General features: G+C 56.2%; 1 protein-coding gene across 4 annotated transcripts in view; it reads left to right on the top strand.

Annotated features, from left to right (window-relative positions):
- The window catches only part of DHX34 (DExH-box helicase 34), a 29831-nt gene extending 12763 nt beyond the window's left edge, over positions 1–17068 (top strand). For all 4 annotated transcript variants that reach the window (XM_004440194.3, XM_087421458.1, XM_087421457.1 and 1 more), the window contains exons 6-17: positions 1255–1472; positions 3169–3343; positions 5205–5398; positions 6119–6220; positions 7847–8086; positions 8459–8632; positions 9016–9133; positions 10243–10349; positions 12664–12939; positions 13757–13933; positions 14129–14267; positions 14968–17068. In XM_004440194.3, the coding sequence (XP_004440251.2) occupies positions 1255–1472; positions 3169–3343; positions 5205–5398; positions 6119–6220; positions 7847–8086; positions 8459–8632; positions 9016–9133; positions 10243–10349; positions 12664–12939; positions 13757–13933; positions 14129–14267; positions 14968–15101 (2054 nt within the window). In that variant the 3' untranslated portion in view covers positions 15102–17068. The remainder of the gene's footprint in view (positions 1–1254; positions 1473–3168; positions 3344–5204; positions 5399–6118; positions 6221–7846; positions 8087–8458; positions 8633–9015; positions 9134–10242; positions 10350–12663; positions 12940–13756; positions 13934–14128; positions 14268–14967) is intronic.
- Positions 17069–26256: the final 9188 nt, after the last annotated feature.

Here is a 26256-nt window from a genome sequence, read left to right as displayed (position 1 = left end):
TCTTCACAGTATGGGCATTATGTTTTATATCTGTGGATCTGTTTATCGTCTGTCTTCCCAGTTAGACTGTTCTCTGGAAAGTCAGCATAGCATAGTGGTTAGGAGACACTGGAGCAAGCCTGGCCAGGTTCACTGCTGCCTGTGTGACTGGTTATATACGATAACAGCATATATAACAATAACAGCGTATAACAATAACAGCGTATAACAATAACAGGGCCTCCCTCGGGTTGGAAGGATTACATGAGTTAGGAATACACTTGGTTGGGGCCGGCCCCGTGGCTTAGCGGTTAGGTGCGTGCGCTCCGCTGCCGGCGGCCCGGGTTCGGATCCCGGGTGCGCACCGAGGCACCACTCCTCCAGCCATGCTGAGGCCGCATCCCACATACAGCAACTAGAAGGATGTGCAGCTATGACAGACAACTACGTACTGGGGCTTTGGGGGAAAAATAAATAAATAAAATCTTTAAAAAAAAAAAGGAATACACTTGGGTGCTTAGGGCAGTGCCTGGCACAGAGTGAAACTCAGTAAATGTTACCAGTTCCTTAATTGTACCGACTGGGAAATACCCTCGATGATAAACATTCCATAATGTTCTGTACCATTAAGAACATTTTCACATGCTGCCCATTAAACCTTGACATGCTGTTGATTTTAAGGTGCACCCCATTTTCAGAGGGAATCAAATGTGAGAAAAGACAGGCCTTAGACCTGATGAAATATGATGTCTAGGCCTGCCCCGGAGGCCTAGTGGCTCTGCTCCGGTGGCCTGGGTTCATTTCCCAGGCACAGACCTACACCACTCGTCTGTCAGTGGCCGTGCTGTGGTGGCGGCTCACATACAAAAAGAGGAAGATTGGCACAGCTGTTAGCTCAGCACGAATCTTCCTCAGCAACAACGAAAACAAAAATATAGTGTCTGTTCAGACCTGGGAGACCAGGGGCTTTGCCGTGCTCACGGCTGCGTCCCTAGTGCCTCGTACAGTGCCTGTGCCTTGAAGGGGCTTCGTAATATTCGTTGGGTGACTGAACCTCTGAGTAGGCAAAGGCTTGAGAGAACAGACGAGGTGTGCGAGTGCAGGAACGGAAGGGTTCATGAACAGAACGCCAGGGTCGGCCCAGAATAAGCTCTGGGTTAGCGTTAATGGAAGAAAGGAGTAAGTGAGGGTGTGGGCGAAGGAGTGACTGTGCAGAGGGGGTCAGGGGTGTGGAGGCCCCCGTGGCTCCTGCACCCAGGCGCTCTCCCCTCCCAGGGAAGGTGAAGGAGATGAGCTACGACCCACAGGCCAAGCTGCAACGGCTGCAGGAGTTCTGGATCAGCCAGGCCAGTGCCGAGCAGCGCAAGGGCCGGGCGGGCCGCACAGGCCCGGGCGTCTGCTTCCGCCTCTATGCCGAGTCGGACTACGACGCCTTCGCCCCCTACCCCGTCCCGGAGATTCGGAGGGTCGCCCTGGACGCGCTGGTGCTGCAGGTGAGGCCGGGTGAGGAGGGGGCGGGATCCCGAGTGCTGGTGCCGGGGGAGCCGGGAGCAGGTAGGACAGTCCCAGGCTGTCAGGGCCCGGAAGCGCAGGGCTGGCCAGGCCACGAGGGGAGCTCCTCCTGTCCCCATGTCAGATCCCAGGTTGAGGGCAGGACTGTTCCCCAGGTCCACAGGGTCCTGAGAAGACCCTCGTGACTCCATCGGGGTGCTTTCAGCTGTAGCAGAAAACCCGTCAAGAAGTGGCTTTTAAAACTGGGGTTTCTCAGTTCATTTGATGTCTTGACTCCTCTCTTGGTAGAGGAAACGGGTGCACAGAGAGAGAAAGTGACTGGACCCAGGTCACACAGCTGGCAAGTGGCACAGCCGGCGTTCCGTCTGAGGCTGTCAGGCCCTGGAGCCTGCCTCGTGAATGCCGCGGGGCCTTGGCGGTGTGGGCATCGCCTCCTCCTCCTTCACCTCCAGAGGCAGAAGCAGTGAACTGCCCCTCTTTGTGGGTCTCATTTTTAAGCCCACAGAACCTTTCCCCCTGGCTGATCTCCCATCCCGTCTTGTCGGCAGACCTGGGTCACCCGTGTCCACTCTGACTTGTCGTTGTCCGGGATCAGGACAATGGATCAGCAGTGATTCTGGGCCCCAGCTATCCACTAGAATCACCTGGAGAGTTAAAAAAGAATCATGCCTTTCCCCCACCCTAGAGCTTCTAGTTTAAAGGGCTTTCAGTGAGTGTTGGGTGATCTGCCAGACACCATCCAGGCTTGGTGAGCAGGGAGCGAGGTGGAACGGCTGGTGGCCGGGTAGACGGCCAGAACATCTGGTGCCCTCCAGATCAGAGCCGGGCGAGCAGTCACCTCTCTGGGGGACTTTGGCTGACCCCCGGCTCTGTTTTCGCTCTCACCATCACAGCAGCCACCATGCCAGCCTTTCCTCCCTCCACTCGTTAGAGAGGTGCTGTTTGCTTACGCCATGCCAGGCTTGGTGATGGTGCATTTCACTTCACTCTCCCCACGACCCGCCGCCCCTCTGCGCCTCTGAATTAATCGGGGTTCTTTTGGTTTAAGTGAGAGAAACCCAGCTCAAACTATCGTATGCAGGAAAGAGGTTTTATGGATTTGTGTATCCATTGTGGGGGGTGCTCTAGCTTAGAATCAATTCTAAGGATTTCTCCATCTGCCGTGGATGGGCTAATTTCCTGGCAATCGAGACAATACCCACAGAAGCCCTGGATTTCCATCCTGACCCCTCACAACCAGAGAGGATGCTGGAACTTCTCTCTCCCAGCGCCAGTTTGCAAACTCCCAGGGAAGGATTCTGGTTGGCCCAGCTCAGGTCACGTGCTCATGCCTCAGTCAGTTGCTAGGACCAGGGGCTGAGACACTGAGGTTGGTCCAGCTTAGATCTTGTGCTCGTTCCATGGCCAGGGGCTAGGGGAAGGGATGCTGGGTAGACAGACAGACAGACAGTGGCCCTCCTTTCCTGCCTCTGTACAGTGGGCACAGTTTTTTGCATTTTGTTTTATTGAGATATAGTTGACATATAACACTGTGTTTCATGTGTACGACATAGAGATTTGATATTTGTATGTAGGGAGCTTTTCAAGTATCCCCGGTTTGTGACCCCTGAGCCTGCCCGGTGCTCCACAGTGGCTCATGTGCTCCCCATTCCCCGGGGAGTTGGGTTCTCATTCCAGATGAAGAGCATGAGTGTGGGGGACCCCCGAACCTTCCCCTTCATTGAGCCCCCGCCACCAGCCAGCCTGGAAACGGCCATCCTCTACCTCCGGGACCAGGGGGCCCTGGACAGCTCGGAGGCGCTCACGCCCATCGGGTCCCTGCTGGCCCAGCTCCCTGTGGACGTTGTGATTGGTGAGGACCCCCCTGGCGTGGTCACACAGGAACCCCCTCACTCTGAGGGACCCCTCGGCGAGCCTGTCCATTGATTCACGAGTCCTCTGTGCGGCCCCTATTCCAGGCGCCGAAGAGACAGCAGTAAACAAAACAGACGCCTCTCTCGGCACAGCCTGTCCCCAGCTCCACCCTCGTGCCCCCTCTCTTGCGGTTGTAAGGATGTCACAACTGCCTGCCTCTTCCTCTTGGTCATTCCTGAGTCACCCCTGCCCCTCCCCGGGAGCTTATGGCTGAGGTGCGTTCATTTCGCCGAATTCTCCTGACTCAAGACTTTCTGTTTCCACCAACAATCCACAGCCCACAGCACGTTCCCACTGAGCTGTGCCACCCGTGACACCACTTCGCAAGCATGACGCTCAGCAGAGCCTTCCTCCTGTGTTAATGTCGTTAGTCCCCTGTGATTGCAACACAGGAGCTTCAGCGCGGGTGGGGCCGGATGCCACTGACTCTGAGGGCCGTCCACGGCTGTGGAGATGCTTGCTTTTGTTTGTTTCAGAAGGAAACAGGGCTAGAGCAAGGGGAATCAGATCTGGGAAGGAAAAGAACGTTCCGTGAGCATTTTCTGTGTGTCAGGGAAAGGCTTTAGGGACCTAGATCATTCCATCTTCGCCGGATCAGGCGCGATGCCAAGTGTGTGAGGCGCATCCTCTCCCCGAGGGGTGGGAATGAGTGCCTCTCGCTTTCCAGACGACCCTCCAGACGAGGGTCACAGAGCGGGCAGAGCTGGGAGGCACTCCCCAGCCAGGCTGACACCTGAGGGGCAGGAGGCACAGATGACACAGTGCTGGACGGTTCTGGGCCCAGAGGGCTCAGTCACCGGCCTCACTCTCTGCAGGTGGAGCTCCGAGCGCTTCACGGGGTGACACACAGTTCATCCTCAGAGCAGGTGGACGCCCTGTTACCCCCTTTCACGGATGGGGAAACGGAGGCACAGAGAGGTGGAGGGACTTGTCCCAGGTGACAGAGCTGGGGGTCCTGGGACAGCCTTGTTTTCCCACCCACCTTTATCTTACGAGGCTAGATGTGTCACAGGAACTTTCTGGAATGGTGGCCAAGGGGACCAGTGAGGATTAGTCAGACATGTGACACACAGTCGAGGCAGGTGGGCAGGGCCTGAGCTCGCAGGAGGTGCAGCCCAGGGGGCAGCCAGGTTCCTGCTGAGGAGCGCTTGCAGACGGAGCGGCTTCTCACTGCGTGGGGACAGGATTCCTTCCACTTCCCTGCCTTCTCTCCGTCCTTCCCTGTCCTCCTGCCTCCTCCCCCCTCCTCTCCATCCCCCTTCTTCTTCCTTCCCTGCCTCCACCTTGAATCAAACAAAGATGGCAGGAAAAGATTCGCCCCGAGGTGGGCACAGGAGTCCCCTGCTGTGTGCCGGCAGACCAGGTGACAGCTCCCGGGGAGGCCACATCCCGGGGAGGCCACATTGTAGAGGCAGGAGAGCCGGATACCAGGCGGGTCAAAATGAGTGCCGGGAAGAAGAAGAAAGCACAGAGCGGGGTGGGTGTTCCAGGGGAGTCGGTTGTAAAGGGAAGAGCTGGGCAGGAGGTGACATGGTGACAGTAGTAGCCACCACTTGGACAGTGCCCACTGTGTGCCCAAGGAGGCGGGAATCGTGGCTGTCTCCAATTTACGGAGGGGGAAACTGAGGCCTCGCCCAAGGTCACGTGCCTGGAAAGCAGAGTGTGTTTGAGTGTCCGCCTGGCTCCTGAGGCCGTCTGTGGGTGACGCAGAGGGAGGGCGGGACAGGAGACCCCGAGGGCCCGAGGGCTGGGGAGGCTGTCCCGGTGCCCAGAGGCTCAGCTCGCGGCCGCCCTCCCAGGGAAGATGCTGATCCTGGGCTCCACGTTCCACCTGGCGGAGCCCGTGCTCACCATCGCGGCCGCCCTCAGCGTCCAGTCGCCCTTCACCCGCAGCGCCCAGAGCAGCCCGGAGTGTGCGGCAGCCCGGCGGCCCCTGGAGAGCGACCAGGGCGACCCCTTCACGCTCTTCAATGTCTTCAACGCCTGGGTGCAGGTGAGGCCGGCGGCGGGGCCGCCCTGTCTGGCTGTCGTTCTCTCCGGGGTCAGGGCCTCCTGAGGCTGTGGCTCCTCCTCATGCCCCCACCCCAGGGAGGGCCCCTGAGCCCTCCGCAGACAGACTGGGCCCGCCTGGGAGGACCCGTCTCCACCATTCACGGGACCAGCGTGTGCAGAGGCCCCGGCTTGAGGGGGAGCCCAGGGTTTCTAAAGCGCCGACGGAAACCAGTGTCATCTAGAGAAAGCGCGGACTCCGGGGGTGGCGTCTGTTTATCCGCATGCATTCCTGAGCCCCTGCGCTGGGCCTGGCCCTGTGCTGAGTGGCGCTGGGGACCCAGTGACCTGGCCCTGCCCTCCTGGGGCCCACAGTCCCATGAGAGGGGACAGACCCGTCCCTGGACAGTGGCACCCAGAGTGGGCTGCAGTGGGGAGTCTCAGGGGCTGAGAGAGCCCAGAGGGGTGTCTGATCCATTGTGGTCCGGGAGGGCTTCCTGTAGGAGGAGGCAGATGGTGGGAGGGGGCAGTTGGGCTGAGACCTGGAAGGAGGGAAAGCGGGGGTCCCTGAGGGAGGGCTGACGGGTCCCCCACCCGCCTCGCCTCCGCCCAGTGGCTGGGGTTTGGACCCATGCTGGGGTGGAGTGGGGGTGGGTCAGCCCCCCACCAGCTGGCCAGGCCCTGATGCCGGTGTCTGTCCCTCCGGTGTCTGTCCCTCCGCCAGGTGAAGTGTGAACGGAGCGGAAACTCGCGCAAGTGGTGCCGCCGCCGGGGTGTCGAGGAGCACCGGCTGTACGAGATGGCCAACCTGCGGCGCCAGTTCAAGGTGAGGGCCGGCCGCCCAGGCAGACGGGGCAGGAACACACGAGGGGCTGGGGGGGGCAGACAGGCTGAGAGTGTGCGTGAGCACGTTCCAGAACACAGCCTCTCTCCTTCTCCCACAGAGGGATCAGAGTCCCACCCTACCCACCACCCCCACCATCACACGGCCAGGCGTGGGGGCGGCCGGGGCAGGGCACAGGGGTGGAAATCCAGGCGGGCTTCCTGGAGGAGTGGACAGGGTCAACGGTCACATACCGCATCCTCCTGAAGAACCTCGCTCTCTGGAGCAGGGTGCTGAGCCGGCCATGCAGGCTGGGTGCTGGGAGGCAGCGTGGGGCGATGCCTGGGGACACCACATCTGGAGCCGGATGTCCCAGCAGCAAATCCCAGCCCAGCCGTCTGCTAACACTGTGACCCTGGGCCAGTCACTGCACTCGCTGGGCCTCGGCTCTCCCTCTGAAAACGGGAAGATGAAAATAACACCTGCCTCACGGCATTCCTGGGGTTAAGTGAGCTAATACCTGTGGAGCGTTTGGGACAGCGCCTGGCACAGGTGGTCCCATCCCAGCGTTGGCACTTTTCACTGTTATCATTATCACGTGGTTCTGCAACTTGCTTGTGTCGTTAATATTCCACGCACATCTTCCCAGCTGAGTACAGAAAGATCTGCTGCTACGTGCCTTTCAGTGGTCAGGAGATGCTGTGGGATGAAAATATAACAAGAGTCGTGGTGTAACCCGCTGCCTTTGGTTGCACATGGGCAAACTGAGGCCAGAGTGGGCCGTCACCCGACCAGCGCCGCCCATGCCATTTTAGGGGGCCACACGTTGGGGACCACTGATGTCCCAACTGTGGTTCAACCTTTGTTGGGCCCCAGACACTGAGAAACTCATGGAAGGTGGGCCCTCTTCTCTGTGTCACACACAGACACACACACACAGACATACACACACACACGACATCCTACGTCGTCCATTGGTCGGGGCTCGGAGAAACAGAAGGTCAGATCATAGGGTCACTCGAAGACTGTTTACAGAGGTGAGGGCTGGGGGGAGGGCAGGGGGTCCCTGTGTGTGTCGAATCACCTGGAGGGTCTGTGAAATCCAGGTTCCCGGCCCCACGCCCTGAGATTCTGATGCGGTCGTGTGGGACGGGGCCCGGGACTTGGCATTTCTGACCGGTTCCCGGGTGTCCCAGATGCTGCTGCTGGTCGGAGGACCAGGCTGTGAGAACCACAGGGAAAACCCACAGGGGCTGGGGCAGGCCTGAGGGGGCAGGTCAGAGCCGTGACAGGAGCCCGCGGGGAGGACCTGGGCAGTGGTCACTGGTCTCCTCTCTCCTCCTGTCCCGGGCCCAGGCGTTCCCTTGGCCAACAGCGGTGACAGCTCTCTGATGGAGCAGCCATCTGTGCCCGCAGTGGGCACAGGGTTGTTCTCACACAGTCAGTTTCAGCCCCCAGCGGCCCTGGCAGGAGGTACTGGGAGGTCCCCGTTTTCCATTTGGGGAAATTTGTGGCTCAGAAGGGTGGGGTTGCTTGCCAGCAGGTGGCAGGCCCCAGACCTGAGCCCATGTCTGGTCCGGAGCCCACTTGGCCTGCCCCGTGTCCCTCACCCGGCCTCCCCGCTCCCAGGAGCTGTTGGAGGACCACGGGCTGCTGGCCGGGGCCCAGGTCCCCACGCCGGGGGACAGCTACAGCCGCCTATGGCAGCGCCGGGAGCGCCAGGCGCTCTACCAGCTGAAGCGCCAGCACGAGGAGGGCGGGGGGCGCAGGCGCAAGGTGCTGCGGCTGCACGAGGACCAGGACGGCTCCAGCGATGAGGACCGGGGCAGTGCGGCTGCCCGGGGGGCCGGCGACAGCGTGGACATCCAGGTGGGCCGCCGCGGGGCTGTCTCGGGCGGAGTTGACCAGAGTGGGGACACAGCCAGCACTGAGGCTCTGAGGGGACACGGCCCTGCCCCAGGGGTCTGAGGGGACACGTGGCCCTTCCCCGGGGGTCTGAGGGGACGCGGCCCTACCCCAGGGGTCTGAGGGGATGCGGCTCTGCCCCGGGGGTCTGAGGGGACACGGCCCTGCCCCGGGGGTCTGAGGGGACACGGCCCTGCCCTCCCCTCAGGAGACAGGTGTCCGTGGCAGGACCTGGCCCTGCAGTCCACAGAACCCCTTGGGTGCGGGTATCCTGGTACCAGCCCCTCGGGTGGTGGGGAGGCCCCCAGGAACCCCCCTTTGCCCGTGTGCCCCCAGGATGTGAAGTTTAAGCTTCGGCACAACCTGGAGCAGCTGCAGGCGGCCGCCAGCTCGGCCGCGGCGCTGCCCCGGGACCAGACGGCGCTGCTGAAGCTGGTGCTGGCGCGGGGCCTCTACCCGCAGCTCGCCGTCCCGGACCCGTTCAACAGCGGCCGCAAGGACTCGGACCAGGTGGGCCTTCCTCCGCTCCCCGTCCCCGCTGTGTTCTCATTCAGCACACCTTCCCAGCTCCTGCTCTGTGCCGGGGACACGGGGACCGAAACATCCCTGGCCCTGCCCCTGTGGGGCTCCAGTCCAGTGGTGGGGACAGAGCCGTCCCCAAACAGATGACCCAGAGTGATTGGGGCTGGATGGGGCGTCCAGAGGCTAAGGGGACACAGAGGAGGGCCTGACCAGCCTGGGAGGAGTCAGGGAGGGCTTCCTGGAGGAGGGGCCTTCTGAGTTGAGACATAGAGGGGGAGTCTGGCCAAGAGAGTGGAGGAAAGCGTTCCGGGCAGCGGGAGGAGCAGGTCTGAGGGTCTCTGTCACCTGGCCCCCGCCTGTGGCCTTTCCAGATTTTCCACACCCAGGCCAAGCAGGGCACCGTGCTGCACCCCACCTGTGTCTTCGCCAACAGCCCCGAGGTGCTGCACACACGGGAGCAGGAGGCCGGGGACGGCGAAGGGGGCCGAGGTATGGGGATCCCAGGGGGCTGAGAACCCCCTCCACGGGGGATGCGAGGGGCGGGGACAGCGACCTCAGGGGCCCCTCGCCGTTCGGGGGTCCCCCTTGTTCTCCCCACACTCCCGTTTGCTGGGGCTGCTGACGTGGGACCTGGAGGAGGGGAGCTCCCAGAAGCAAGACCTCGCTGGGTGGCCTTGGCGAGTCCGCCCCACGCTGAGCCCACCCTCCCCACGGCGCTGGCCACCGAGCACTGTGGCCGTCCCAGGGCCTGAGGTCATAGTGAGTAGAGCAGCTGTCAGGAGACCTGGCCCGGGAGCCCCGGGAGACCCCGGCTTCGCTGGGCCCAGGGGGCTCCCGCAGCCCCTGCGGGCGTGGAAGGCCGCAGAAGCCGCCCCAGCTGAGGGCGCCCTGTGCAGGGCAGGCCCCTGCCGCGGCGGGGGCGTCACACCTGCATCCGAGCGCCAGCTCTGCCTGAGCGCTGCAAGGCAGCTCGTCCTTCCCCTTGTTTGTCGAGACAGTAACATGCTCTCTGAAAACGGTGAATATTAACCCGAAAGGATACGGTTTATAGTTTTAAACATCTAAGATAGAATTTGAACCTTTCCTCTTTGGTCTTTAACTGCTGTGAATTCCTAGTCAGTTTACCCTCTTCCTATTACATTGTTTTTCTCCTTTATTTTGTAATTTTGGAGATTTCCAAACACCATCCAGAGAGAATATGACGGCCCTCGGTGCCCTCGCCCAGCTCTGCAGCTGTCACATTTGCCGCCCTTGTTTTTTCTGTCCCTTCGCTTTTTTTTTTCCTTTTTGCTGGAGCCTTGTGAAGCGGATCCCAGACGTCATATCATTTAGTAATGATAATAATAATAATGACTATTTTTTTCATTACCACAATGCCATTATCACTCCTAACAAAATCGACAGTATTTGTTAATAGCATGAAATAGCCCAAGTCATGTGCGTCGTGGCACAGTTTTAAAAATAAGCCACGGACGTTTTATTGTTAACCCACGAGCGTATCCTTGACGTGGAGGTGTAAACGGCCGGGGGGGAGAGGCAGCCCTGGGGGACGGACGGGAGATTAGGGGGGCGCTGAGCTGTCCTCCTGCCCCTTGCAGACGACAAAGACAAGATGAGCAGCAGGCACCAGCTCCTCGCCTTCGTCTCCCTGCTGGAGACCAACAAACCGTACCTCGTGAACTGCGTGCGCGTCCCCGCTCTGCAGGTGGGTCCCGCCCCACGCCTGCCGGCGCCCGCGGTTGGTGGCGGGTGCCCAGGGCAGAGGCCAGGGTGGGCCTGGAGGAGCTGCCTTCCCCCGGGCGGCTGCAGGCCTCAGCCTCAGACTGCACGTCGGCTGCTGTCTTTTCGTTCGTGTATTCATTCAACAATCAGTTGCTGCGTGCCCGCTGGGTGCCAGGGGCTGTTGAAGGCTGAGAGCACAGCAGTGAACAAGGCAAGACTGCTCCCTGCTCTCCTGGGGCTCACATCCAGCAGGGAGGACGGACAGTAGGGGTGAGACAGCACAGCACTAAATGCAGTGTCACGGGCACCAGTGTTCGGGGCAAATAGGAGGAATAGGAGACGGGGTGGAGTGCCGGGGGGGGGGGGGACAGGGTCCAGTGTGAAATACGGCGATCAGGGTGGGCCTCCTTGAGAAGGCGCAATTGAGCAAAGACCTGAAGGGAGAGAGGTAGGAGCCATAGGGATCTCTGGGAGAAGAGCGTCCTAGGCAGAGGGAACAGCAGTGCAAAGGCCCTGAGGCACACACATGCCTGGCGTGCACGGGGAGCAGCTGGAACAGAGTCGGTTAGGGGGAGAGTGGCCAGAGATGAGGCCAGAGAGGACACGGCTGGACCGGGTGGAGGCCAAGGGTGCGCTCAGATTGCGGATGCGTGCACGGGGAGCAGCTGGAACAGAGTCGGTTAGGGGGAGAGTGGCCAGAGATGAGGCCAGAGAGGACACAGCTGGACCGGGTGGAGGCCAAGGGTGCGCTCAGATTGCGGATGTGCTTGTCTGTGTGTCTGTAGCCAGGAGCAAGAGTCCTGACAGCAGAGGTGGGCACACCTTGCGAGCTCACTGCCGCCGCCCTGCGGTTCTGGGCCTGGCCTCTGGGGTCCTCCCGCAGCCCTGAGCTTCTCTTTATAGAGAAGACGGGGCTCAGTGGTGGGGGGGCATGTCACTTGCCTCAGTCACACAGCGACAAGTGGCTGAGCCAGAGCTCCGGGGCCACACGCCCCACCTCAGGCCTCCCCTGCCCATCAGGTGGGCGTCCCCAGTCCCCAGACCCCCTCGCTTCTGTCCCAGGGAACACAGAGGGAAGAGAGACCCTTTGGGCTCCCCAAGCCTAGGGAGGTTTAGTTGACCAACGCTGTGAAAGTGGACTCTAATTTGCTCATTTACATATTTGTTCAAACACTGAGTGCCTGCCTGCGCCACGCACCAGTTCCTGTTCTAGATGCTGGGGATGCCGTCATGATGGGGCTCGACGGCACTCCCTGCGTTCGGGGGGCTCGTGTGAGTGGGGGAGGCAGACGGGGAACAGAAGCACAAACACAAGATAAGGCCAGGTGCTCACATCCGTGCTGGCAGGAGGGGACAGCGGGGCAGGGGACAGAGTGCTGGTGACCAGCCAGACTTCAGGAAGGAAACAGAGATTTGCTCGCCCTCCGTGCGGCTGTTCCTGGTGGAGAGTCTGAAACATCCACGGAGGAGACAGAAGAGCGTGTTGAGCCCTCCTGTGCCATTGCCCAGCCCCACCGGCCTGCGGCCAGTCCTGCCCCGTCCACTGCCCCCGCCCCGTCCCGTAGGATTGGCCCCAACATCTTATTATGACAGTTTCAAACAGAAACATTAAACGAGGTGTCTAGTGAACCCTTGTACTCCACTCCCGAGGTCCTGCAGATAACGCGTGGTCTTCCTGCTTTATCCCGTCTCTGCCCCGCTGTCTGCCTCCCTCCCTCCCTCGTCATCGGTGGGCGTTCTCTGTAATTTCCGGGTGCATTTTAAAGTCAGGTGCCGCCATCGGTGCCCGTCACTGTCCAGCCCTTCAGCACGCGGCCCAGTCACTAGCGTCCAATATTTGTGTGTGTGTTTCGAGGATGAACTGGAGACAGAGGGACATGCACCAATGGTAGGGGCCCCGTTTGGTGAGGGTCGACGAGGCTCCACGTGTGCGGCCCCAGCCCTGTGAAGACAGCCTGTCCCCGCCGTCCGCCTCCCGCCCGGGCAGTGGCCACCCTGACTTAGAGCACGCTCTGTGCTTTCCTCTGTGATCTCTCGTCTGTCGAGTAGACTGGCAGCCCCCTGGGGCAGGGACTTGGTTGTGTCCACAGTTGTGTCTCCAGCCCCTGGCAGAGCGCCTGGCACAGAGCCGGCGCGGGGCGAATGTTAGTTGCGGGGGTGGCTGGTGGGTGGATGGATACATTGGAGGGACAGGAAGATGCACGACGGGTGAGCCAGCGGGAGCCCAGCCGGGCGGGGCCTCGGGTGGCGTCGTGCCCCTCACGCCCCCGGCCTGTCCCCTGCCCCCTCTCTTCCAGTCGCTGCTGCTGTTCAGCCGGTCCCTGGACACCAACGGTGACTGCTCCCGCCTGGTGGCCGACGGCTGGCTGGAGCTGCAGCTGGCGGGTAGCGAGAGCGCTGTGGGGCTCCTGGCGGCCGCCCTGCGGCTCCGCGCCCGCTGGGAGAGTGTTCTGGACCGGCAGCTGGCCCGGCAGGCCCGGCGGCCGGAGGAGGACGAGGACGACGAGGCTCCGGTCAACCGTGGGGAGGTGGCGGCCCTGAGCAGGGAGCTGCTGCGGTTCACGGCATCCAAGGTGCCCACCGCCCGGGGGCCTGCGCCGCCTTGGCCAGAGGGGCGTCTGCCTCAGGGATTAGGGCTCCAGAAGGCGTATTCATTTAGCGTGGGCACATGTGGGGGTTCTCAAACCAAAGAGGTGATGACAAACCCAAGGTCACGCACGGGTAAAGGCTGGAGCCAGGATCTGACCCCAGGAGCCTGTCTCCAGAGGCCACGCTACTAACCCCTGTGGCCCTCATTCAGCAGAGGCTTATTAAGCACCTACTGTGTGCACAGTGCAGGTTACCGCTCAGGAACAGTTAAGGGTGTGCGGGGTGTGAGAGGGAAGCTGTGAGGTCTCTATTCGTGGAGGACAGATGGGAAGAATTGGACAGAGCAGATTTGAAACCAAACCCCACCTCTAAAGTGGGGTGCTGAGAATTGATCCTGATTCTAGCATGTGTGGATGGGGAGAAGGGTGCAATCCAGGGTGACTTCCTGGAGGAGTGGAGGGACCCAGTGAACCAGGGAAAGAGGAACAGGCTGACATGCCGGGGGGAGGGGGAAAGTGGTCAGACTTGAAGGCCAGACCTAAGGTCTGGATGTGATCCCACAAGTGACAGGGAGCAGAGAAGGGACCTGGGGAAGGCAGTTAAGATGGGATATAGGGCATTAGGGCATGTTTTAGACAAACCTCTGGTCATGGGTGTCTAAAACCATGTTGTGATTGACTTAAGCAATTGGCCCCCATAAGAGAAAAGTTCAGGGGTGGACTTCAGGCACAGCTGGATCCAGGTGCCCTGATAATGCTTCCCTCAGTCTATCTCCCCTAACTCCTGTCCTTTTTTCCTCAGGTTCCCTACAGCCTCCGGCGGCTCACGGGGCTGGAAGTCCAGAACCTCTACGTGGGACCCCAGACCGTCACGGCTGCCCCCAGTCTCCCTGGCCTCTTTGGCAGCTCTACCCTGTCCCCCCACCCCACCAAAGGGGGCTACGCAGTCACTGACTTCCTCACGTACAACTGCCTCATGGTGAGCATGGACCCCACCTGGCCCCTCACCCTCCTGCCCCTGAAAATGGGATTTTAGACCCCCCACGCCAACCTCATTCCCACTTAGTCCCGGGGTGCAGTTTCAGAAGGGGCCCTGCCGGCCCTGAGGGCTTCTGGGAGGGGTCCCAGGCTGGCGTTGGGGGCGGGGCAGTCCTGACACAGCCTCCCGCCGCAGAGCGACGCGGACCTGTACAGCGACTGTCTCCGCACCTTCTGGACCTGCCCGCACTGCGGCCTGCACATGCCCCTCACGCCCTTGGAGCGCATGGCCCACGAGAACACCTGCCCGCAGGCCCCGCGGGACGGGCCCCCAGGTGAGGACGGCGGGGGGCCGGGGCGCCCGTGTCTGCCCGGCTGTCCGTCCATCCCCTGGTTTCCTGTGCATCTGGGCTTTCGCTGGGCGCTCTGGGCACTGACGGCCTCAACTCGCTGGCCCTGGTTGGTGCCACCTGGGCTTTGTCACAAACCCGGGCGGAGCGGGGAGCCCGGGAGGAGCGGGGCCTGGAGTGCAGCTCTTTCTCCTTTCTGTGTGTCTGTCTGTCTCTTTGGTCTCTCTGCATCGCTGTCTCTGTGTGTCTGTTTCTCTGTCTCTCTCGGCTGTGTCTCTTGTTCTTTCCTCTGTCCTGTAGCCGTCTCTGCCTTGGCCACATCCACCCTGTTGTCCCCCAGGGGACGCCACAGTGGGCAGACCCTGACACAGTGTCACACACCAGGGCTTGTGGGGGAGAGGGCAGCGGGACCACACAGTCCCCACCGCAGGGCCCTGTCTGTCTGTCTCTTTCAGTCTCTGTCTCTCTCCTTGTGTTTTCCTCTCCGTCTCTCTCACCCCCTGGGACACAGAGTCAAGACTTGCCTGTGTGTGTGTGTATTAATCAAGGAAGGCTTCCTGGAGGAGGCAGAGCCAGATTCCCCAAAGGCTGGGAGGGAGTCTGAGCCCCACAGGTGCCCGGGCTTTGGGTGGGGTGAGCACGCAGTGGAGCGCCCCCTCACTGCCTCCCTTCTCCTCTCCATCAGGGGCTGAGGACGCTGCCCCCGAGCCCCCGCAGAAGGTGTCTGCTCTGCAGAGGCCCTACCACTGCGAGGCCTGCCAGCAGGACTTTCTCTTCACGCCCACGGAGGTGCTGCGGCACCGGAGGCAGCATGTGTGAGCCAGCCTGGCCGGGAGCCCGCCTGCCCCCAGTCCAGGACCAGGACTCCCACCCGAACCCGCAGCGTGGGCTCAGAACTACGGTCTGGCCCCCACCCCACGGGAAGGGGGAGGGAATGTGGGAATAAAGTCTCCTGTGCTGACTCGGACCGTTAAGCCTGCTCCTGCCCCTTGTTGGTCCCCCCCGGTCTAGCTCTCATCCCTCCTGCTGCAGCGTGCCATCTGAGGCGTCCTGGGCGGATGTGGGGAGCTGAGGCCCAGCAGGGACTTCAGATTCCAGGGACAGGATGCTGACTTCCCTGGCCGCCGCTCGCCCCTCCGTCTCCTCGTGGCCTCCGCTTTCCCTCCAACCAGGGAGACTCGGCACGGGCCCGTCCACAGGGGTCCCTTTGAGAGCTGGGGGTGTCAGCGTTCGCGTGGGCCCACAGCTGCACGTCAGGGCCCACTCACGGCATGGTCACCGGGCCGTTCCTGCGCGGGGTCTGTGGGCCGTTCTCCGCGTCCCTCCGTTCTCCCGGCCACGCCTGCCCTACAGACACGGAAGGGACGGGGGACGCTGTGACGACTGGATGCCCGTAAACCGCACGACTCCGCGACATGGGAAAATGTCTTGAAAGACGCAAACTAGCAAAGCTCACCCAGAAATAAATAGATAAACTGTGTGTGTCTGTTAAGGACTTCATAGTGACAGACACGGAGAGCAGGCTGGGCTGGTTCACTGGGGGCCTCGAGCAGATGTGGAAGGACGAAATAACGTAGTCGACGACAGCTCACTCGCCGTGTAGAAGAGGCCACCTCTGGAGGAGTGTTATGAGGGCGGCAGGGCCCTAATGCCAAAGCAGATGAAGACAACACCAGAAAGAAGATGCAGACCGGTGTCCTCTATGGGCACAGACGCCGACATCTTTCACAAAGGTTTATCAACTCACATTCAGCAATATGTAAACAGAACAGCACGTCGTAGCCGAGTGGGGTTTGTTCTAGGAATGCAAAGCTGGTTCAGCATTTGAAAATCAATCAGCGTGACTTGCCATATTAAACCCAGAAAGTGTACTTGGCAAATTTCCACACCGTGTGGCCTTGGGTAAACCTCGGCACCTCTCTGCTCCACCATTTCTTTGCTCTGACCAGTGAACACAGCTCAACTGTTTTCCCAGAGGTTTTGTCTTGCTATGGAAACCTTGGAAAGCCCACGTGTATAGGTATTTTTTCCTGTGTGTGAAAGCAACGCATGGCTGTCTCGGGCAGGGATTGGAGCCTATGTAGAAACCACTCCAGGTGTTTTAAACAGGAAGGGATTTAATCCAGGGAACTGGGTGCTTATGAAACCGCGGGAGGCTGGAGCAGCGGGCTCTGGGCCGGGCCCTCAGGAAGGACGCCCAGGACGACAGCACAGAACCCCCCGCGAGGGCTGCCGCTGGGTTCAGGGACGCCCCGTCCTGGTGTGACGCTGGGGTCGCATCTCTGGAGAGACTCTCACTGCTGAAACCTGCTCCTTGGACAGAATCCAGCTGCAAGGGCGTCTGGGAGACACAGCTGCTGCGAGGAGGGTGGGGGCCGGCCCAGCCCGTGTACTCCCAGCGAGGAACAGGGAGGAAATGAGAGGACACGGAAGCACAGACGAGGAGGAAGATGCCACCACCGTCCTTCACCAGCTGCTCAGGCCCCGTCACCCCTGGGCCACGCCCTCCCAGGCCTTTCTCTCCTCGTGTTCATACGTGTGGTTTAACTCGTCAGGGTTCCACTGTCATTCTGTCCTCTCCGTGTCATACTTTTCTGTGGCTAATCTTGCGTATTTCTCCAGGTCATTATGAATTCTTCCAAAATTCGATTTTCTAAGAGCTGTGAAATATCCTGTTGTTGAGTGTGCCATTTAAATCATTGTCGAAACCCGTTTCCTCTTCTGCCTGTGGACTGATGCTGCTCTTTTCCCTTCCAGTAACACAATAGGAAATATCTTGGCATACATCTTTTTGCGGGAATGTTGTCCATTTTTTGAGTTCCTGTTTTTAAAAAGTTTTCTCCTTTATAGAAAATTTGGAAAAGCTGGAAAAAGTAAGGAAAGAGAATCCCCTGGAATCTCCCTAGGAGACCTCGGGCGTGGGGTGTGTTTGCTGGACCTCGGCGTGGATGGGGGCGCAATGCGTTGGCTTTTTCCACAGAGCATCAGAACAGAAACCCGGCCCAGTTATACACAGGCGTCCGAGCCCTCGGTCAGTGGCCGGGCGGGGCCCGCGTCCGTGACCACACTTCCTGCCATCCTACACGGCACTCTGACGGGCCTGCCTCTGCCTCATGCTTTTCCCCAAGCTTCCGGCCACTTCCTTAGGGTTTGTTCCTAAGAGGGCAATTGGGGGGCATCAAAAGGTGAGAACATTTGGGAGGGGTCTTCGGCACAGAGTGCAGAATTTCCACTTCTTTTTAGCCACCTGTCTTTCTGTCCAACTTACAAGAGAAACTGCATGCCCTCTGGTATAATAGCAAACGCTCAAATAGTGCTCACTTCACTTAATCTTTGAAACAACCCAGCAGGATAGATACTCTCGTTCCCCTCCATTTTGCAGATGGAGTAGCTGAGGCCCAGAGAGGCTGAGTCACCTGCCCAGAGTTGCACAGCGAGTATGTAGCAGAGCTGAGATTTGAATCCAGACTGTCTGGCTCCCGAGTCCCTGCGCTTAATTGCAATTCTCTGCTGTGTGTAGAGCTTTCCTTTTTCTTTTTAACAGCCAAGTAGAGCTCCACAGCGTAATTTATCCAGCCATTGCCCAACTGATGAGTGTCTGTGGCCTCCCAATGTTCTGATATAATCCAGGGTGGGTCCAGGTTTTGTGGGGCCTGAAGCTCACACAATTTGGGGGGCCCTCTTTGGGAAAAGCTACAGAACAAACAAAATTAGGGGCAGGGTCTTGAAGAGGGCCTGGACAAGCGAGGGGTCCCCAAGCCCCGGCTGCTCTAGCATCGCGGTAAAGCCCCTCTGCCCTCTGGACCGGCGACAACGGCCGAGGGGATTCCGGCGCTCGCGGAGCCCCTCGCGCCGCTCTGCGCATGTGCGGAGGCGGGGTTTCGCCCTCTGTCCCCGGTGCCGGGAGCAGCGGCGCCTGGGACGGATCTTGTGCCCGATAGGTAGCTGCTGAATATCTTTAACAGGACACCAGAATGCTAATCTACAGAAATACTGGACAAGTCGGAGTATAGTAAGATGAACTTTCGTTCATCAAAAGACATCATTAAAAGAATGGAAAGGCGAGGCACACATAGGAGGAAGGTGTTTGTGGTACAGACGTTCTGCAAGCATTTGGATCCAGAATATATCAAGAGCTCCTACAGATCAGGAAGAAAAAGACGACCCAAGAGAAAATAGACCAAACACTGACATAGACGTGTCACTAAAGAGAATATGCAGATGGCCCATCAGCAGGGGAGAAGACCCTGAGCTCCCTTAGTCATCAGGGAACCGCAAATGCACAACCACGCAGTGGATCTGCTGGAGCTGTCCCGCTGCTGGTGGGAGGGAGAAAATAGAACTACTTTGGAAAACCAGCAGTTTCTTTTAAACTTAAACACTGTTGACCTAAAGGAAATAAAACGGCCAGTTATTGTACCAGCAAAAATGGCTTTATTCGGGACTAGCAAAGGAACCACAATTCAGGACAAGCAAACTAGGGCAAAAGCCATAGGCAGTCCCACAAGCAAAGGAGAGGAAGTTATTTTATAGAGAAGAAGGAGGAAGTGCAGAGGGGTTGTTCTGAACAAAAGTCCAGGAGTGGAAAGCGAGACTGCAGGGTGGTGACAGTTTCTCATTGGCTGACTGCTGGGCTGGTGGATTTCTTGTTGGGATGCAATGTACACCTCTTCCTGTTGGGGTCTGTCATTGGTGAGTCTTCCTGTAATTGACACCGACTGGCGAGGGCGCCCCCTTCTGGCCTCCCGACTGCATTTTAAATAAGGTTTCCCTTTCCAGTGTTAATTTTCACGACATCCACTTACCATTTGACAGCAATTCCGCTCCTAGGTGTTTACCCAAGAGAAATGAAAACGTGTCCACATAAAATCTTATATGTGAATGTTCACAGCAATTTTATTCATAACAGCCCCAAACTGGAAACACCCAAACATCCAGACAATGGAGAGCCGGTGGCAGAGTCAGACAATGGAAAACCACAAAGTACGTGCTGTGTGATTCCATTTACGTGAAATTCTAGAAAAGGCAAATCTAATAAATGGTGATAGAAAGCAGATCAGTGGTTGCCTGGGGCCGAGGCATTGACCAGAAGAGCAAGCAGGGAACTTTCCGGAGTGTTGAAAATGCTCTCTATCTTGATTGGGGTGGTGGCTACACAGGTGTGTTTGTCAAAATGTATTGACATTTCATTATATGTGAACTAGACCTAAATAAAATTGATGTAAAAAGAAAACCCACCCTTTCCCGTCTTCATTCACCCCCCCGCCCGCAGAGATGACCATTAGTCAGATTCGCTATGTATTATTCCACTGCATCTGGTGTGTGATTCTATTCAATGATGTGCATATGGAAATAAAATGTTTTGATTTTTCAAAAAATGGGATCACATGCTTCTGCAACTTGCTTTTTTTCCACTTAGTATAATTTGGAGCTCTTTCTGAGTCAGCACGGAGCCTGTTCATTCTTTTGCGTGGCTGCACGGTGGTTCATTATATGGATGTGCCAAACATCTGTTTAACCAGGCCAGTATGAATAGACATTTAAGCTGTTTCCAATCTTTTGCTCCTACAAACAAGGCTGGCATGAGTATCCTTGTGCATGTGTTGTTTCCAGATATCTGTATATCTGTAGGATAAATTCCTGGGGACGGAAGGGAAGGTGTATTTTCACAGATCATTGATAGATTCTCTCAAATGTCCTTCCAAACAGGCTGTGCCTATTTACATTATCTTTATTTCCCCTGATTGCCAGTGAGCCTGAGCATCTTTGCATATTATCCCAGGCCATTTGTATTTGCTCTTCTGTGCTGGCTCAGATCTTTTGACTATGTTCTTCCTAGGCTCTTTGTCATTTTCTTGTTGGTTTGCAGCAGCTCTTTATATATGCTGGATCTTAAGCTTCATCGTAGATGTTACAAACGTTTCTCTCAGTCTGTTCTTGTCTTTTGGCTTTGTTTATGGTGACTTTACCCACTTAAAACGTTTCCATCCAGTGTCTGCCAAAAAGCCTTAAGCAAGGGGCCAGGCCAGTGGCCTAGCGATTAAGTTCGTCATGCTCCACTTTGGCAGCCTGGGTTTGGTTCCCAGGCGCAGACCTACACCACTCGTTGGTGGCCATGCTGTGGCAGCAACCCACATATAAGATGGAGGAAGATGGGCACAGATGTTAGCTCAGGGTGAATCCTCCTCAAGCAAAAATAGGAAGATTGGCAACAAATGTTAGCTCAAGGCCAATCTTCCTCAGAAAAAAAAAAAAAGCCTTAAGAATGCCCCGGTCTCTGACCCAATCAATCCATTCTGGGGAGTGAGTCTGAAGGAACCTGCTGGAAGAAGGGAAGAGACTCTTAATGCCCAGAGATGGCCATCAGGGCATCTGTGGGAAGTGAGGATCCAGGGGTCACAGCCTCTCAAAGGAGAATTCTAGACCCTTAACAGTACCAGACGTCCTTACTACCCATTCATTACCTGGGGAAATGTGTCCGTTTGGGTACGTGCACAAAAACTCCAGGTGGGGCTGTGAGTTTGGCATTCTCACAACTGCGTGAATTAAACCTCATGGGGACGTGGTTTTTCACCCATCAGATTGGTCCAGATTAAAAAGATTGCTGATGCTTACTGCTGGGAGGTGTGGGGAAACGGCTGCTCTCAACCACCTTGAGGGAAATCTGCACAACTTCTCTGGAAGGCAATTTAGCAGGATGGTTCAAAATGCAAAGTGTGTATGCATTCATTCAATCTTTTGAAACTTTTTCTTGCAGTGTAATATACAAAAAGTACACAAATCATAACTGAACAGCTTGATGAATTTTCCCAGAAATTGAAACATCTCTGGGTGACCAGCATCCAGACGAAGAAACAAGCCATGACCAGCCCCCCAGCAGCCTGGCTGGTGCTCCTCCTGCCCCCGCCCCCAGGAAAGATCAACATTCCGACTTCTTTTTTTTTCTTTGCTGAGGAAGATTGGCCCTGAGCTAACATCTGTGCCAATCTTCCTCTGTTTTGTATGTGGGTCGCTGCCACAGCATGGCAGACAAGTGGTGTAGGTCCACACCTGGGAACTGAAGCTGGGCCGCCAAAGTGCAGTGCACTGAACTTAACCACTAGACCACGGGCCGGCCCCCAACATTCTGACTTCTAACACCATTGCCTATGTTGCCCATCCTAGAACTTCCAAAAAAATGTACTTTCTTATGTCTGGCTTCTTTTGCTCAACATTCTGTTGCACGGAGCTCTGCTTTATTCATTCTATTGTATGAATCAATCACAATGCATTTATCTATTCTTTTGTCGAGGGGCGTTTGGCTTGGTTCCAGCACAAATAATGCTGCTCTGAGCACACAGGACCCGGGTTTTGGTGAACACGTGTGTGCATTTCTGGGAGGTGGGTATCCAGGGGCGGAACTGCTGGGTCACAGGACACGCACGGGTTCGGTGTTAGCAGATTCTTTGAAATTGTTTTCCGAAGTCGTTTTATCAATTTACCCTCCCACCAGCAATGTATGAGAGCTCTGACTGTGCCCTGTGCTGACTTGGCATTGTCAGTATTTTTTATTTTAGCCGTTCTAGTGATATTTATCGCAGTTCTAGTTGCATTTCTGTGATGACTAGGGGTGTCGAGTATCTTTTCATGGGCTTATTAACCATTTGTTTATCTACTTTTTGTAGTTTATATTAAATATTTTGCCTCTTATAAAGGAGTCTTCTGATTGATTTGAAAGAGTTATTTATATAATAAATATATAGTTTATATATTTAAATACAAATATATTTCTAAAATATATGTATTGTGAATATTTTCTTTGTCTGTATTTGCTTTTTCATTTTCTTTACAGTGTTTGCAGAGCAGAAGTTTTTAATTTTGATGAAATTCAATTTATCATTTTCTTTTATTATTTGTACTTTTAAATTATTTTTATTTATTATTTTTATTGTTTATTATTTTATCTTTTTATTTTTGTTTATTTTATTTTTAATAACTTTAAATTTATTTTATTTTTATATTTGTATTTATTTTTATATGATTCTATTTATATTTGTTACTTATTAATTTATTATTTTTAAATTTAAATTTTTATTATTTTATTTTTTATTATTTGTATTTTTGGTGCGCTACCCACGAAATTGTTGCCTACCCCCAAGGTCATGAAGTTTTTCTCCTACGTTTTCTTGTAGAAGTTTTATAGTTTTCGATTTTACCTTTAAGTCTAGTTACTTTGTGAGATAATGTGAGTTTAGAGTGAAGGTTCATTTGTCTACATGTGAGCGTCCAGCTGTTCCAGCACCCTTGTTGAAAAGACTATTCATTCCCCTTTGAATAGACTGGACACCCTTATTGAAAATCAGTGGACTAGATCCACGTGGGTCCATTTCTAGGCTTTACTCCATTGATCTGTTTGTCGAAGCTCGTCCCTGTACCACATTGTCTTGATCACTGTAGCATTATAGGAAGTCGAAATCAGGCCTTGTAAATCCTCCAACTTTGTTCTGTGTCAAAATTGTTTATTCTAAGTCCCGTGCATTTCCGTATACATTTTAGAATCAGCTTGTCAATTTCTACAAAAGTCTGCTGGGATTTCAACTGGGATTCTCCTGACTCGATAGATATTTAGAGAGAATTGACATGTTGACATTTCAACCACAGTAAGTCTTCCAATCGATGAATATGGTATATCTCTCCCTCTAACACATTATTTCAGGTCTCCTTTAACTTCTCCCAGCCACATTCAGAGTGTCCAGTGGACAGGTCTTGCACAACCATGGAGTCAGCCTGTGGCCATAGTTTGCTGGCCCCTGGAGCTGATCGTTGCTGCAGCAGAGAACCTCAGGGCTGGAGGGGGCAGGAGACCATCCTCCCCGCTTTCTGTGTGTTTCCCTGCCTGTGGCTGGGAGGATACCCGTTCCCAACTCACGAAGTTGAGGTGAGTGTTGAGTGCGTTGATCCACGTGCTCAGAACTGCTTAGCACATCACAGGTGCTCGCTCGGCAAACAGTAGCTACGATCGCCCCCAGTGCCATGAGAAAGGCCACCACGGTGTGCTCGTCTGTGACATCAGAGAGAGACTGGGTCAGTTCCCAAGTCAGAAATCCGAGTACAGTTCTAGACTTTTCCACCCTCTTGCCTGCCGCATCCAGTCAACCTCTAAGCCCTGTCCTTTGTGCTTAGGTTTTTTTCCTTTAATGAAATCCATCTCATTTTTGGTGGGCCATCACTCCACCATGGGGATCACCTGGGATGGACCACCATGCAGTCTGCCGATCACCACTCCATACGCCTGGGGTCGTCCCCAGGCTTCAGCACAAACGAACTTCCTTGTACCTAGCCCCTGGAGCTTGCGTGGAGCACTTACATCACGTCCTCACCTCCGCTCCCCTCACCTCCTCCCTGTCAGCCTCTGCCCAGCCCCCCGCTGCCCCCTACTCCGCACTGCACCTGCTCCGGTCAAGGTCAACGGCGACCTCCAACCGTTATTCTTCGGTCCTCACCTCAGGCGTATCAGCAGCTGATGGCTCGCTCTTTGCCCCTCACCTCCACTCCCCACCCCCAACGCTAAGGTAACCGCCTCTGAGGGAGCCAGCTGTGTTTTACCGTTTACCAGCCTGCCGTGAGCTGTTGGGGACATGCACACTGACCATCTTTAGGTGACACATATTAACTGGATGGCCCCTTCATCTCTAAAAAGTGGCTCTGTGCCCAATATTCTTTCCCTGCACATCTTCCTAAGTAGTCTTGCTCTGCCCGCTCCTTCCCTCCCACGTCCCCGCCCTGGCCGGGCTCCTCCCTGTACCAGTTCCCCATGGCTGCCATAACGAAGTACCACCGAATGGGCGACTCAGAACACAAACTCATTCTATCACACTTGTGGTGGCCAGAAGTCCAAAATCAAGGTGTCGGCGGGGCCGTGCTCCCCCTGAAACCCGTAGGGGACCCTTCCTGGCCTCTTCCAGCCCCTGGCGCTCTGCTGGCAGTCTTTGGTGTTCCTTGGCTTTTGGCTTCGTCACTCCCTTCCTCCGTCTTGACATGGGCTGTCTTCTCTCTCTCTGTGTGTTTGTCTGTGTCTGAATGTCTCCTTTTTGTAAGGACACAGTCATATGGGGTTAGAGCCCACTCAATGACCTCATCTTAACTTGGTTATCTGCCAAGACCCTCTTTCCAAATAAAGTCATATTCACAGGTGCTGGAATTAGGACTTCAGTCTATCTCTTTGGGGGACACAGTCCAACCCATAACACCCCCTCAATTCCCCCCTCCACATGACAGCCCGAGGGGCAAAGCACAAACCCGACTCTGTCTTTTCTCTGCTCAAAATCCTCCCAAGATAGTGGAATATTACACAGCCATAAAAAGGAATGAAGTACTGATTCAGGCTACAACATGGATGAGCCTGGAAGACATTATGCTGAGTGACAGAAGCCAGACACAAAAGACCACATAATCCTGTGAAATGTCCAGAACAGGCAAATCCACAGAGCCAGAAGGTGGACTGGTGGTTGCCTGGGGTTGGGGGTTGTGGGGGATGGGGAGTGACAGCTAAGAGGTAGATGGTGTCTTTTCGGGGTGTGGAAAATGTCCTACAGTTGGTTGTGGTGAGAGATGCACAACTCTGAATATACTACAGCCACTGAACTGCACGCTTTAAATGAGTGGATTTCATGGTATGTGAATTACATCTCAATGAAGCTGTTACAAACCAACACCTTCCATGGCTCCCCAGCGCCCTCTGGAGGGAGCCCAGGCTCATCGCCTGCCCACATCCTGAGGCATCAGAGCTGGATGACCCGGAGTCAGACTGTCACGGACACGTAATTCACAAGATGCTACGGAGACACAGCCACGGACACACACAAGGAGGCTCAGTTATAAAGACCCGCTTCGCCACACAATCCCACCCAGACACACGTAGTGACCAGAGTCTGGTGGTGACAGACACAGGCAGAGACACGCGACCTAGACCAGGCACAGCGTGACAGACGCAGCCACGGACCCTCAGGGACACATACGCCCCGTTCAATGACAGGCTCAGCCGCGGACACACTCCTGGCGGCGCCATCCCGGGATGGCACACGGACCCCCGTCCTGAGTCCATCGTGGCAGCAACCACACGATGGTCACACACACACACACACACACACACGGACCCGAGACTGCCTGGCTCTGCCCACCAGCCCCACACAGACCACCTCTCAGACCCATCAGGGTCCCCACCTCCCCCGGGCCCATCCCACTCAGTGACACCCGCCCGCTGCACAGGCGGCCCCAGGACTGGGGGTCCAGCCTCTGGTTCCTCACCCCAGGAAGTGGAGGAGGTATTTTTAGTTACAATTAACCTCCCGCCCAATTTCCCTCCTTGCCGGTGGCACATCCAATTGGTTTAATTAGAGAAGATTAAGTGAGAGGCATTTCCAGGCACCGGGAGAAGGTGGGAGAGGAGGAGAGGAGCCGCCCTTCCTCCACAGTTCAGGATCCCCTATTCCCCCCTCCCTCCCCAGCCAGGCAGGGGTTGCATGAAGGCAGCGGCCTCCCCTTAAAGCAGACCTCAGGCCTTGACCCAGCCCTGCCCTTCCCCAACAACATTTCCTGGCCTGCCTTCAAAGGGGGTGGGGGGTGGGGGGGGGGTCGTTGGAAGTCCTTCCCACTGTCTATCCCTCATCCATCTCGCTTCAGTCCTGGGGAGTTTGGGGAGAGAAAAATACTAATCACAGTCCCCAAAACAATATTGAACCCAGAAAATAGTTAGTGTTAGGCCCTTTAAAAATCATAGAATCTTAGAATTATATTTAAAAAAATGAGAGGCCGTGAGCGGAGTGTTTAACGCGCAGGCTCCCCAGCTGCCAAGCCGCCTGGGTTGGATGGAGACGCACGCTCTGCAGCTGTGTGACCCCGGGTGAGCCATCTCGCCTCTCTGAGCCTCAGTTTCCTCATCTGGGAAATGGGGAGCCTGCTTCAACCTCCTGTTGGGGCTTAGCAGTGGGGTTTA

The sequence above is a fragment of the Ceratotherium simum genome, chromosome 33 (assembly GCF_057802395.1).
Source record: "Ceratotherium simum simum isolate JZ-2026a chromosome 33, ASM5780239v1, whole genome shotgun sequence".
Taxonomy (NCBI): domain Eukaryota; kingdom Metazoa; phylum Chordata; class Mammalia; order Perissodactyla; family Rhinocerotidae; genus Ceratotherium; species Ceratotherium simum.
This window is presented reverse-complemented; position numbering and strand designations above follow the sequence as displayed.